This window comes from Emydura macquarii, unplaced genomic scaffold, assembly GCF_026122565.2.
Source record: "Emydura macquarii macquarii isolate MOO-44397 ecotype Brisbane River unplaced genomic scaffold, CSIRO-AGI_Emac_v2 contig_1263, whole genome shotgun sequence".
In the NCBI taxonomy this organism is placed as follows: domain Eukaryota; kingdom Metazoa; phylum Chordata; order Testudines; family Chelidae; genus Emydura; species Emydura macquarii.
This window is the reverse complement of record NW_027131400.1, coordinates 1,382,372-1,397,045: the sequence shown is the minus strand read 5'-3', so window position 1 is coordinate 1,397,045 and position 14,674 is coordinate 1,382,372. Positions and strand designations below refer to the sequence as shown.

General features: G+C 39.8%; 1 protein-coding gene across 1 annotated transcript; it reads right to left on the bottom strand.

Annotated features, from left to right (window-relative positions):
* Positions 1 to 857: 857 nt before the first annotated feature.
* On the bottom strand, positions 858 to 10,397 carry HUS1 (HUS1 checkpoint clamp component). Its single transcript, XM_067550429.1, has 8 exons — positions 10,177 to 10,397; positions 8,224 to 8,351; positions 6,748 to 6,924; positions 5,905 to 6,012; positions 4,792 to 4,866; positions 2,667 to 2,766; positions 2,073 to 2,204; positions 858 to 1,442 (listed from the first exon to the last, which is right to left on the bottom strand). The coding sequence occupies exons 1-8, from the start codon at positions 10,226 to 10,228 to the stop codon at positions 1,360 to 1,362; spliced, it is 855 nt and encodes a 284-aa protein (XP_067406530.1). The 5' UTR covers positions 10,229 to 10,397; the 3' UTR covers positions 858 to 1,359.
* Between the last annotated feature and the right edge of the window lie 4,277 nt (positions 10,398 to 14,674).

Below are 14,674 nucleotides of genomic sequence, written 5' to 3'. Positions count from 1 at the left end.
CTCATACCGAGGTTATGCAGGTGCCTCTCCTCGCTGGAGCTAGGCAGCTTGGGACAGAATACCAGCAGGAATATGTCCTGATTAAGGTGGAAATGAGATACCACCTTCTATATAAAGGCCGGGTGTGGGCATAACTGGACCTTGTCCTTATAAAACATTGTATAGAGGCTCTGAGGTTAATGCCCTGATCTCTGACACCTGCCTCGCAGATGTAATAGCCACCAGGAAAGCAACCTTCCAGGAAAGGTGCGTAAGGGAACACGAGGCTAGGGGCTCAAAGGGAGGCCCAGGAGTGTTGAGGGATCTTTAACTGCATTCAGACCAGTTGCATTGAACACCCACATATTTTCATGTTAGTCACCCTGTCTTCAGGACAGCTGAAGCAGCCCACACCCTGGGCAATAAAGGGCAAACACAAAGTGTTCAAATGCAGCCTGTTCTCTAGACCAGCTGATCCCCGTTGCTAAACCAGTATCTCACTGAAAGGCTCTGCTGCCCACGACCTTTGGCATCCTGGCTACCTCTCTTGGTGCAAACAGGACATGGTTTCTCCAGGCTCTTGCTTGAACTCATTGACCAGTTGGGTTTGTAGCAACAGAAGATAAGTTCTCCCAACTTATGATCTGAAACTCCAAATACCTTATCATCAGTTGTTTAGAGCAAAAGCAAGCTATTTTTCATGAGCAGGGATTAGATGTTTTTGCACCTGACCAGCATCTATCACATTTGTTCTCTTCTTCTCCTCCCCAGCAGAAGTGCGTACGATATCTTTTGCAATTTTTTATATGCACACACAACTATGCAAGATCAAAGAAATGCACCTTACCCATTAAGTGGAATGTGGGGAGACTTGTGATGGATCTTAATTTCCAGGGAAGTTTATTTCACAGTCTTTACCATGGTCCCCCCAAGAAGCGCTCTTTGGTGTGCCCACATTGCTGCCTCATCTAAAGAAACCCAAGTGCCTTGAACTGAACTTGTGTTTATGTCTGCTTATGATATATAGAAGAGATATTCATGTTACAGTATCTCCACTCACATACTTGCTCAGTTACTGAGTAGAGTGAACTGCAGAGTGTATAAGCTTCTATAATTTCCCTCTCCATGACATCAGAAAGGCCAGTTTTCTACATACTTTCACTTTAATCCAATATATAATCAACACAAAAATATAATATCCTTGGGAATAAAGTTCTTACAATAATTCTATGAATATAAATAATATAAATATATAACAATGTATTTAAATGATGTTATAGACCAAGAGCCTATCAATTCACAAAATCCCCACTCTGTGCTTGTTTCACTCTTTGTAGACAAGGCCTCAGACTGGAAAACCGCTGAGCTGTAGAAGAGTATTCATGCAAGTGCTGGAATGAAGTACTGAAGGGAAACCTCCTCATGAAGCAAAATGAAATGAACAATCCTTTTGCTCACAATATCTGTAAAACAGACACCACGAAGTTGGAAGGATGGCACAAATACATAAACACAGTGCAATTTCTATATAGGAGAGGCATAAGCATGGTCATCTTCAGAGGAAATTACCTCTGCATTATGCTGAATTGATTATCTAGGATCCTCCTCTCAGCAGGGTCTGAACTTTTACTGAATGGGATACAAAAACCTACACCCATTTCTATCTGCCTAACGCTATAATATACATTTAGGTCTCAACCATTGACGGTGTACATTTGTAGCATACATCATACACCTAACAGATTTAGAAAAACAGCCTTGAACACACTAGGAAACCGCTTGAGAAAAGGAAAGGTAGCCAAGACACCTAGGTCATTTGCCAAAGATTTGAGAATTTTGCCATTAACTTCAACAGGGGCAGGATTGGGCATTCCAATGGCACACTGCATGAATTTGACAGCTTAATTTAAATTTATGTGACTAAATGTTCATAAATGACTCGTGATTGTGGGTACCTAATTCAGACACTTCTTAAAAAGTCTGATATTTCAGAATGTGGGTTCTCAGCACTTTCTGAAAATTAGGCCCTTCTAAGATGTCTCAGGCTGGATACCCCTAAAAGTTTCTCTTGAAATCAGAGCCATTGAACTTACTGCACAAGGCTTTGGTGGGATTTACTTGTTGCCCAGCAAGTAGCTGCAGGAGCTTCCTAATGTCTATGCGTGCCTCAGTCATGCTTTCCGGATCTTTGTCTTGAGTAGAATTTTGTGAATCATCCTCGGATACTAAAATGATATAAAAGAGGAATTTGTATCAAAAGTACACTTACAAGATGAATGTCAGCTCTAGTCAAGTCACACTATTTTATATTTAAATGGGTTATTTTTTCCCAAATGGCTGTCTTTTTTCTTACACGTGGGGGAAAAATAATCCCTTTTCTCTTACAAAATTAATAATTGCAACCTATGGACAAATTTCCCATCAGATCACTTGGTCAGTTATTTCCTTCACAATAATTCATTACTTTATTAAAACTGAAACACTCAAAAAATGAAACTGTAAAAAAAGAAAAAGCCAACATCCATTTTATTTGAATTTAAAATTTGTTGACTACATTTTAATTAAAACATTCTGAAGAGTGAATTGCCCCAGGTATTAACAAGATCAGCCCCTAGATGTTTATCAGTACCAAAACCTATGCAGTAAGATAAAACATATATATGCATAGGGCAAAGTAGGAGATTTACCCCATGGAGGATTTCCAAGACCTTTAAAATGAGTCGTAACAGACACTAAATCAGTTTCTATTTTCAAGTTCATTTCTCCGTTTAGATTTGCTTCAAGCACCTGCAATACAAGTAAATAAGTCATTTGTCAATCATATTTCCCTCTGAAAATAATTAAATTATATTTAAATGTACAACACATACAGTTTGCATCAGCCTACCTCATAAGCACCAAGACCAATATGAGCACCTCACACTGATAATACTACACTCTCCACCAACTCACTCCTTGCTTCTGAAATGAATTCAAAGCCCTAGTCCACAAAGCCAGGTCTGAAACCTTGCAGCTGTTTCACAGTGCCTCACCCTCTGCAACAGCCATGCAAAGGACAATGCAACAGGAGATAAATAATATAAAACTGAACTCCTTAGCAGGGGTAATCAGACTTAACTCAAACCTGACTGAATTTTGATAAAATACAAGGGGTAAACTTTTCAAAAAGTGCCTACATGACTTAGAATCTTAAATCTCATTTTCAAAAGTAATTTGGTCCTGAGGAGCCTAAGACCCATAGAATTTCAATGAGGCATAATCTAAGTGCCTAAATCACTTTCAAAAATGAGATTTAAGTGCTTTTGAAAACTTTAGTCTAGATTTGGCTTTGCTTAAGGCTTCACCCAATAACTGTTCTTCCCATGATTAACATCTGAGGGAGATTAGAGAGGAGAGGATAAAGAAAAGGAAAGTGGGGCGGGGCTTGCTATAGTGTAAAGGCAGAGTTTCATTCACTCTCCAATATTTTTTAGAGCTCATAGTTGTTGTGTTTGGCTTCTAGATACTGCCTTAGAAATATGAAAGGGAGAGGTGGCTGCAAGTCAGTTGTGAATGAAATTATCTCTATACTACGTATGCAAGGACTGATTCATCGCCACTTAAGTGGATGGAAGTGTTGCCATTTACTCTGATGTAGGTACTATCAGGACCAGAGATTTCAATTTGGGATAAAAGGTGCTCGATTACTGCAATTTGTAACTTTGCAGAGCTTCTGAAAAAAATCTATGCCTCTGCATGCATCCTTTTCACAACTCTGATCACACTTTTACTGACAAAACAAAGATAACACTGCCCAATAGAATTGTAAAGAGAGTAATTCTAGATATTTTTATCCTTTTGAAAGTGAAAGAATACATAAGAAAATTTTCAGTAATGATGATTTTTGTGCCTAGATATCATCTGAATGACTGAAGTGGTGAGCTCCTACCACAGTCATCAAAATAATTCTTCTTATCCTATATAACTAAAGATTTACTGTAAAGCAAAGTCTGCTAATAAAACTGTTCCTAATGATACTTTGAAATTCCACAGCACTTTCGCTCAAAGGATTTCAAATCACTTTACAACCAATACTTAAGGCACACAATATTCCTGAGTGGATAGTAAGGGACATACAAGGATCATTGCATCCAACACTGATGAGCCGCTACTTCTAGTGTGGAATGTAACAGCCATTTAACAGTGCTTGGCAATGCCAGCCAACCATTTCAGACAAGAAATGAAGATTGCAATTTAAAGCTGAAATACTGAAAAGAAAATTTAGACTGCTAGAAAGTAAATACTAAGCCCCCAATTCTGGAAACAGAGATATATGGTTAGCTTTGTGCCAATTAATTGAAATCAATGAGACTACACATGTTCATTCTTTTAAGCATATGCATCAGTATTTGCAGGGTGAGGGGCTTATTTGCAGGATGAGGTTGTAATCTGATCAATAAACCAGCATTAGCCCATTGACTTTTACAACCTAAGTATGACCTCAATTTTACATTTCAGCCAAAAGATAGCATTTGTGGCATCACATTTCTCTCTAAAATCATACTGGAGCAGTGGTTCAGTACTGATTCAGAAGGAAGAATACCACCTATTGTGAAGCACACAGCTTACTATTATTTTACAGGGCCCAAAAGTAACAATGAATCCCATCACTTTCTGCAGCACTTGGCTGTTCTTTGTAGGTCTTCCACAGAAGTGCTAACCTGGACTACGCATGCTTCGCTTGCAAGATCTAACAAGGGATCGCAACACAAAGTAAAGTGGGGATACCTACTGGTCCCTTTTACAAGTATTAGGAGAGATACTTTAACTTACAATGAAATTGCTGAGATTTTTCATTCTCTCCACAACACTCTTCATGGTCTTCAGCACTGGTAAGTAAATGCTGACCTTCAAAAATAAAATCAACTGCATTTAAAAATAAAACACACAACATTCTGATATAATATTTCACAAGGGAATAGGCCTAGATGGGATACTTGGTCTTCCTTTACTTCTGTATTTATTTTGCACAGCACCCAAATGCTTATCAAGTGCTTATTCAGCAAAGGGTGCACAATAAAATTTAAATAAATCAATGAACTACCAAGGAACAGAATATTTCCCTTATCAGATCACATCATCGGTCCATACAGACCAGCATATTGCTCCTAGCAGTTGACAACCCCTAACTGCTCCTTCTGAAGCATCATTATATTCGTTTCCCCCTTTATGTTCCTAATCTCTTGTGTGTCACCAACAGGTCTAACCCAAACAATTTTTCAAAATATGCATCCAAGTTTCTGTCCCTCACTGATAAGCACTCCTGGGAACTCAGGTGATGACTATTATAACAAATATCTAGAGCTGAAAGGAAAAAAAAGTCTGCATCAGTTTAACTTCATTATTCAGTAGGGTTTCACTAGTGAAAAAGAACACAATTCATCCCAGTTATTTCCACGGCCCATGAGTTCAAAACTCCATTGGTTTCCTCTTGTTTATGGAGGGTTTTGTACATCTACTGTAATAGATATGGTGAGCAGACAGACAGAAACCAGTTTAAACTACATATACAATGTAAATTCTTTAGAACAGAGATCTTTTCTTACAGATCTATAAAGGTCATGAGGAAAGGAACTGTATCTTATAAAAATACAATCATTCAAAATAGTATACAAGATGAACAACCTGGGGCTGCTTACTGAAGAGTAAAAACATGACTAGTCTGATGAGAGCTCTGCCAAAAGTTATGCAGATCTCTTATTCCCAGAAAAAGCAAACACCTGTGATGATATTTGTCAACTACACACTGTACAGTGACAATAATTGGCTGCCTTTTCAAGCTATGAAAAATAAAACTCCTTTAAAAAAAAAATTAACATACTCCGCTTATAACGTTTCATCCCAATCTTGTGCATTCAACAGTGACTTAAAAAAATTGTTGCTTACATCGAAGTCTGGTACACTAGGCTCTCGGAAATCATTCCAGAGTCTTCTGGGAATAACTCCCACTGGAATGTCATGTGTCACAATGCGACTACTGCTCGATAAGGAGGGCTTGAGAGAGAAAAATAAAGTTCTTGTAGTTAAGGAACAGAATTAACTGTGAGGAAGACCAGATTTCTAGCTCTCGGTCTGCTAGATACTTGTGATATGCCCTGGGCAAAACACTTACACTTTCTGTCAGTTTTCCAATATGTTAAATGGGGTTAATTATACTTCCCTTCCTAAAAGGGATTTTGCAAAGCTTAATTCATTAATGTTCATAAAACAACTTAGTATCTTGCTAATGAATGGTGTCACAGCAATATAATGCACTATTAAAATCCTGAATGGGGCAGATCTAAATGGAAAGGAGAAAAGAAACATAGAAAACAAAATTAAAAAGTCACAATTTTAACCATTAACTTCATGCAACCTACTGCTTTCAATGGGAATGCACAAGGTATAAATCAGTGTTAAATCTGGCCCTATGGATGGAAAGAAGAATGGAAGCAGACAAGACAATTACAGAAAGGTATACCTATTCTGTACCATTTTATTCCCCTCTCCCCTCCCCTACTAGTAGCACCCACATTATGCTAGGTGCTTTCCAAGCATAAGATGATATGGTTCTATCAATATAGTTAAATTAGATTCTTTTCCCAGCAGCATTTCAGACTATTTGGTACAATTCCAGGAAACTACCATATATGAATTCAGAATCAGGTATTAGATTTAAGGAACAGCACATTGTTTACTACAGCGTGTGCAACGTCCCCAAGGCCAGTCAAAAAGCACTTCTGCTCTTACCAGTTCCACGGCTACAGTGAGACAGGGGCAGTGCTTGTTAGTCAACTTGATCTTCACTGTCTTGGCATTCTGGGCTGTTTTTAAAGCTCTTGATAGGTTTTCAGGTGTCAGCTCCAAATAAATTTCATTGTGCTCTGCTGCTACTCCCTCCATCTGGAACTCATCAAAGAAGTTCCCCTTTAATAAAAAAAAAAAAATTGGGGGAGAGGAAGAGAATTAACAGGAAAACCTGTTTAAATTTAAAATACAGCAAGTCACAGCAAGCAGAATTAAAATATCGTACCATATATTCTGAAGCTTGAAACTTCCTCTGCTCTGTGTGTTCTGAATGTAACAAAACTGGCTCTCAGGCATAAAGATCCAGCTGTGTGGACCCTTTGGCAAAATCAGTGTTTAACCTATTAACTTCAGTCCCTCACATGCCAACTCTCATTAATAAACACAGAAGTTAAAACATTCTTATTACTTGTGCCACTATACACAAAATCTGAGCCAAAATATATGTGACTGAAACAGAAGAGTTCAGCCACATGAAGATCATTTCACCCATAAATGTAAGAACATAAGAATGGTCACAGGTCAGACCAATGGTCCATCTAGCCCAGTATCCTATTTTCCAGCAGTGGCCTTCAGAGGGAATGAATAGAACAGGGCATTTTATCGAGTGATCCATTCCCTGTTGTCCAGTCCCAGCTTCTGACAGTCAGAATTTTAGAGACACTCAGAGCATGGGGCTGCGTCTCTGACTATCTTCACTAATAGCAATTGACGGACCTATCCTCCACAAACTCATCAAAATCATTTTTGAACCAAGTTGTGCTTTAGGCCTTCACAGCATCCCATGGCAACGAATTTCACAGATTGACTATACACTGTGTGAAGAAGTACTTCTTATGTTTGTTTTAAACCTGCTGCCTATTAATTTAATTGGATGACCTCTGGTTCTTGTGTTATGTGAAGAGGTAAATAACACTTCCTTATTCACACCCCATTCATGATTTCATAAACCTCTATCAGATCCCCCCTTAGTCATCTCTTTTCTAAATTGAACAGTCCCAGTCTATTTAATCTCTCCTCATATGGAAGCTGTTCCATACCCCTAATCATTTTTGTTGCCCTTTTCTGTACTTTTTCCAATTCTAATATATCTTTTTTTGTGCGGAGGCGACCAGAACTGCACACAGTATTCAAGGTGTGAGTGCACCATGGCTTTATATAGTGGCATTATAATATTTTTTGTATTATTATCTATCCCTTTCTAATGGTTCCTCACACTGTTAGCTTTTTTGATTGCTGAATAAATACATTCCTGCAAAAGTCTATACATCACTGAAGTCCCTCTTAAGCCTTTAGAACAGCCACCTTAGTTTTAAAGACATTGAGAGATGTTTCACTCAGTGTTAATTTTAAAGCTTCATAATCAATTGAACACATTTTTAATCTTATGCAGTATCAGCCTATTTTTCTGGAACCTACCTGACTTAACTCACACCACATGCTGACCCCTCCATTTGCTACTTTATCAGTAAGGATGAAGTAAAGTTTGTCGTCTGTAAGGCGTAGAGTGCAGGTCTTGGCTAGTTTGGCAATTGTATTAATCACACCTATGGGATAAAGTTTCATTAAATGACTTCCTAAAAGTTCTAGGACAGGACAAAAAACTTTGCTCACAAAGTTATGGTTGCAGTTCAGTAGAAAAGGACATTATTAAAATAAATCAATCAATGGAAAGTGGCAAGGCAAAACTTCTATATTTTGCTAAATTCTGTTATTTTTGTTACCTCTCCTAAAACCATTATTTTGTTATGAGAGACAAGGTGAGTGAGATAATATCTTTTACTGGATGGACCAACTTCTGTTGGTTAGATAGACAAGCTTTCAAGCCACACAGTGTTCTAGCTCTGTGGCTCAAAAGCTTGTCTCTCCCACCAACAGAAGTTGGTCCAATAAAAGATGCTACCACACCCATCTTGTCTCTCCAATATCTTGGGACTGACAAGCTACAACTATTCTGCACACAATTATTTTGTTTTGTCACCTCTCTCTTATCCTGCCTGACATCTAAACAATAAGAAATCTGTGGCAGGAGCGGTCTTCTTCATTTTTGTCTGTATATTGCTGGGCAAGAGGCCCACTTGTTTAGGGTTCAGAGGTACTACCATTACCACAAATAGTAAACAAACAAAAATGGAAGATTACTGAACAAAATCTTTGGAACATACGAACAAGCTGCAGACTAATGGTCTGTCTAGTGAGATATCCTATCTCCAGAAGTGAGCAGATGCCCTGAACAATCGCAATCCTGTCCCCTGCCTCCCTCCCCAAATCCCCAGAATTAATTATCCACATGACCTAGCTTTGGAGTATTACATCTAGCATACAGGTTAGTTTCACAATTTAAAAACTGCTAATGTGAAACTAAAACTTGGATGAAAAGGTTTGTGCATTGCAAACTGTAATTGTGTGTGAACACCACAATGCAAAAATAAATATATGGATTTTCTGGGACACAGTTTTGCTTAGACAAGAAAAACTCTGGAGTTTGTCATGGATGTTGCTCAGTCTGGAGCATCTCATGTTATCTGGTCCCAGCTACACAAAGAAATGGACTGTATTCTGAAACAGGGTTAAGAACTGACCTGGTCATATTACTCAGAGATATACAGTATGATAAAACATATCAAGCAAAGGAAAGGACTACAGTGATTTAGGATCTGCAATGAGCAGAGGCCATTTTCACAATTTTTTTTTCTTATTTTAATAATGTATAATTGTGCCTACATGCTACAGTGCAACATGCCCTGGAAATATCCCAGATGGGCAGATATTCCCAGATCTGCCACTGACCTGTTGTGTGAACTTGGGCAAGTTGTTGCAATTCTCTGTACCTCAGTTTCCTCATTTGTAAAATGAAAACAAGGCAACCTTTTCTTAGTAATGAAAGGCTTTTGGGTAACAATGTGCTATGCAAGGGCCAAGTGTTATACTGGCCTGTGAGCAGGCTTTGGAATCTGTTTCCCAAACCAGCTAGTGACTCCAATTTAGTTGCTTTATAAAGCATTGTATGGCCAAGGCCAGCAGCAGCCAGCAAGATGAGGCTCATGGGTCTTGTGCTTGCAGCACCCCCCCTTTTTCCCTCCCGATGCGTATCACTCTATAGGGGTGCATAACTCCCTGCGCTACAGAGAGTCTAGGGCGATCCTTAATAAAGCTCGGGGGTGAGAGGTTTTTTTAATCTCCCTCCCCCTCGATCTCCCAGCTCCAGCTCCAGCTCACCCGGCCCCCTTCCCCACTGCTGCACAGACAGCTCCCTGCCCACCAGGCGGTCTCGTCGGCTCCCTGCTACCCGGAGCTCCGGCGGGCCCAGCCACCTCCTCCCCTGCTGCTGCAGACCCTTTCCCCGCGGCCCGCCCAGCCCAGCCGGCTCACGGGTGAAGTGGTTCAGGCAGGCGACGTCCACGATCTTGGCTCGAAACCGCATGGCAGCCGCCCACAATGAAACGGGGGACAAAATAAACGCCCCCGCGCCGCTCCACCGGAGCGGCTCCGGCTCAACCACTCCGGGAAACCCAGCCCCGTGCAATGCAACCCAGTTCCGCTTCCCCTTCTGCCAGTCCCACCTCTCTGCTGCCTCGTATAACGTGCGCCCAATGGCGTCACACTGAAATAAAGGGCGCCACTTTCGCGGCTCGTACTGGTGTCAGTTCGGAGTTACTCCACTGCGGGGTCGATAGAGCTGCGCGGGTTTGGTACAAGCTGTGTCAGCGAGATCAGTCTCAGCCCCATAGAGTGTGATTCAAAAAAAAGCAGCAGCTCCCACGCTCGCCACTTCGCACCGGTGTCAATCAGAAGTCACTCGGCTTTGAGGCCGATGGAGCTGTGCTGGTGTAAAAGCTGTGCCAGTGAGCTTTTACACCAGCATCAGCCCTATAGAGTGGATGTTTCAAAGATAGCAGATCACACACACTACAATGCATTCCTCTAATGAATGGGCCTGCTACTGTATAAAGATGGTGATGATGTTATTTCTTTCCTTTAAACAACAATGAAGAGCAAAAGGAAATAGGGAAGAACAGGTATAAAATATTAACAGAACAAAAAAACAAGCCACATAAAAGGATATGAGTTGAACAAAAAAAAAAAAAAAAAAACCCCAGAGTGTTAGACACGGCCCAAAATATTAGGGGGGGAGGGGAGAGTATAAAACAATAAAATAAAAAGTGAAAATAGGTAACCGTTAAAAAAATGGAGGCTAGACCTGTGCTTGACTCTGCACTCAGTTACACCAATTTTACACTGATGGAAATCAAGGCGTTAAATTGGCATAACTAGTGTTGCCATTTGGGGAATCAGGCCTAGAGAAATGTTAGGAAAAGAGTGAAAAGGAGTAGAGGAAAAGGAAACACTGAACTGGATATTTTTAAAGAACTAAAGTTAGGCAGGAGTTGCCTGGAGAGGGGAAACAAAATGATTTAATGTGAACACTAGATGGGACTGATGAGCTCACAGTCTGTTACAGTCTGATGGCAGGCATACATCTAGGCATACTAATAAAAACCCAGCATTATAGTATAAAACAGTTTATGCTGCTCTGACTCTTGGTACAAGGGGAACCCTATATGGAATCAGTGCTTAAAGCCACAGGATCCAAGGTTGCTGCTGTTGAAACAGCTGATATTATACCGCATATTATTTGTATTCATAGCACCTAGGAACTCTATTCATGGACCAGGACCCCATTGAGCTAGGTGCTGTACAAACACAAGCCAATAAGACAATCCTTACCCCAGGAAGTTTACTAGTGGTTCTGTACCCTCTCTCTCTCCATAACTATCAAGGCAGGTGGTTCAGAGTGTGAAGAGGATGTCATGTAGCAGCTGAAATCATTATAAATACAAGAAAAGAGGCAAGAAAGAAGAAAAATCCTTTACCCTGTGCAAGTGGAGAAGGAAGGGCAGAGGCTCCTTTCATGGAAAGCAAGAGTGGATGTAGTGGATGGAGCAGCTGAGGGGGAAGTCAGAGATTTTCTGTGTAAGTAGAGTACAGCGCCCACTCCATGTCCTGCCAGTAACTAGGAGGGAATAGTCAAAAGGAGCAAATACTCACTGGAAAGGCATAGCAAGACACCTTGGTGTCAGCCTCGTCTTCCAGTGAAAGCAGTGGTTTTTTACAAGATAAACCAGCAACAATGACAATGGTGTAGAATTTTCCAGTGGCAGGATCTGTGAGTAGCATAATTTAAGCAACCCACTTCATGTGAAAAGTTAATGTATATAGTAATTTTGCATCATATATCAGAGAGGAGGCAGGGTCATGAGGCTTTAATACCCACTCTTACAGACACAGTGTATAACCCTTGTCAGAAATCACAATGAATTGCACACCTGTGTTTAAATTATTTGGGGGAATCATCTTAGAACATACTGAGACAAACTCTGCTATAAACCAAAGCATCTGGGGCCAAATCCAGGCTCCCATACTGAGGCCTCTCTGGAGTTTGCACCCATTTAGCATTAATCAGATCCTAAGAAGTCCCCTCAGCAGTAGGCAGGGATCATGACAGCCAGCACACACCCCTCCTGGGGGCAGACTGCAGGGCTTCCTCTACTGCATTACCATAAAAGATAGTGAGTGATACCACTGAAATATAAAACTTAGTAGATGTCCCTGGTGCAGTTTTGTTCTCCCCATATGAGGGGCAGCTAGAGGGACCATGAAGGGGCTGGGTAGTGTGAAGAAACAAGCTAGCTCACATCTCTTAAAAATGGAACTCTCTTAAAATGGCCAGCAACATCAAAGCCCAAGATTCCCTCTAACCCCAAAGTCATTGGGCTGTTCGAAATTGGCCAGTGGGTGCAATCCTTCTGAAGGTGCTGTGAAGGATTAGAAGGTAGCTTCAGAAGGATAAGAAAAGTGCAAAGGTGAGCTTCAAGTCTGCTTTCCACATACCCTATAGTTGTGCTGCATGCAAGTCCTCTGAGTGGATTTGATTGTCTCCTCATTCTTTATTCTTATAGCTTTATTTTTTTAAATATTTTTGCATTTATATGTAGAATTATCTTCCAGCGCCATCATTTATTTTTGATGATCTTTTGTGACTCAATAATATTTTAATGATTGCTCCATGCATGTTAAATTAAGTTCTTTTTCTAGTTCTATTTTATTTGGTTAATGCTTACATTGGTTTAGTATTGTCTGTGTGTTAATTATAAAAAATGAAAACAATTAAACAAGAGAAATGATAAACTGGGGGCAAAATGCCTGCAAAACTAGCATATATTTATTTTGCTTTACTTTTATGTCAACTGTATTATTCTCAAGCTATTCTTAGTAAAACAAGCTAGAAGTAAATACTTCTCCAAACTCAGAGCTGCAAAACTGCAGGGACCAATAACTGAATCACAAGGGGGCAAGTTCCATGACGTGTTCTGTTCTCAACTCTCATTGAAGTAAATATTAGCTGAAGGTTTAAGCACCATGCAGAAAGTGCTCTGCATTTTGCAGGATGGTGCCTACAATGATCTGGAAAACACTGCAGATGCTGTTTGTTTGCCATGTAAGTAAGTTTTCTAACCACAGAATCTGGTTGCTCAGAGAGAGAGAGAGAAATGTATGCCACACATCCAGTCGAATTGCAATACCTAACTTAACCAAACTAGTACAATGTAGTTTTGTGGTCACTGGCTGAATTGTTGGGAGCTATCAGAGACTTTGGGAAATATTATACAGGAGGAATGCATATGGGAGAGATTAATAAATAACAAGATTGGTGCAGATGCCTCCTGGATCTTGTCATGAAACTTATTCTTTGGTGTCACAGACAGTTAGCAGCTCAGCTGCAATGCTATTGCTATTGATTGCTATTGCTAGAAAATTCATCCAATAACATTGATCAATAGCATTGCAGCTGAGCTGCTAACTATCTGTGACACCAAAGAATAAGTTTCATGATAAGATCCAGGAGGTATCTGCACCAATCTTATTATTTATTCACAATTTATTTATTCTATGGGAATAGAAAATGGCATGTCTCAGAGGTGATTAATTAAATCTCCAAAAGGTGAATGCCAGCTATCCTATTTGTACAAAACCAATTAATAAGTTACAAATTAAAGGGCAGAGAGAAACTGAAGAGAAAATGGGAGAGGGGTGCATATATATAATAAAATAACTGTTGCGACTAGATGGGATTTTAGTGGCAAATTCTCTGACCTTGGTAAAAAGCTTGGGGAATACAATGCCTCTTCTCGCATACAGGCCCAGATCATCAACAGTATTGAGGTTCCAAACTTACATTGAAATCATGTGAAAATGAGAAAGGAGATTGGGGATGCATCAGGAAAAAATAACATGTAAGGGGCAGATTCTCAACTGGTATAAGTTGTTAATGCTGAAGTCAATGGAGGTAGGACTATTTACACCAGCTGAGAAACTGCCCCCATGAGTTTAGGGGTAGGCGAATATCTCAAGATCAATCACTGTCTCGGAATTCAGAGTCCCTAACCCATACTATGGGCCAGCAGAGGATGAGCAAAGAGTACCACATAGAACACAAGGGAAAGCTTTGATAGGAAATACAGAGTCCATCTCTAAGAAAAAAACCCACTATTTTCTCTGGTTGTTAACTTAGATCTGGAGATAAATCCATCCAACATATTTCTCTCTCTTCACTGTGATTCTAATTTCCTATCCCAGGCAATCTAAAAAATATTAGACAAATACTATTTATTCATCCCAGATGGTATACCTTTTTTCTCTACAAACAGTAACATTTTGAAGAATAAAAACAATTTTGCAAAAAAGTATTTTTGTTTGCATTTTTATTTTTCTATTTTTGTCTTCTATGGATACCCTTTCATTTGGCTGATGAAGTGGAGTGGATCTTAAGAATTTCATTTTTAATTTGCTGGTGTTATTGCCATTTTGA

Bases quoted from the DNA above. Each gene is read 5' to 3' on its own strand.
- HUS1 (XM_067550429.1), bottom strand. From the start codon at position 10,228: ATGCGGTTTCGAGCCAAGATCGTGGACGTCGCCTGCCTGAACCACTTC. The intron at 8,352-10,176 runs GTGAGCCGGCTG...TTTATCCCATAG, and splicing joins CTGCCTGAACCACTTCACCC to GTGTGATTAATACAATTGCC. The intron at 6,925-8,223 runs GTAGGTTCCAGA...TTTTTATTAAAG, and splicing joins TGTGGTGTGAGTTAAGTCAG to GGGAACTTCTTTGATGAGTT.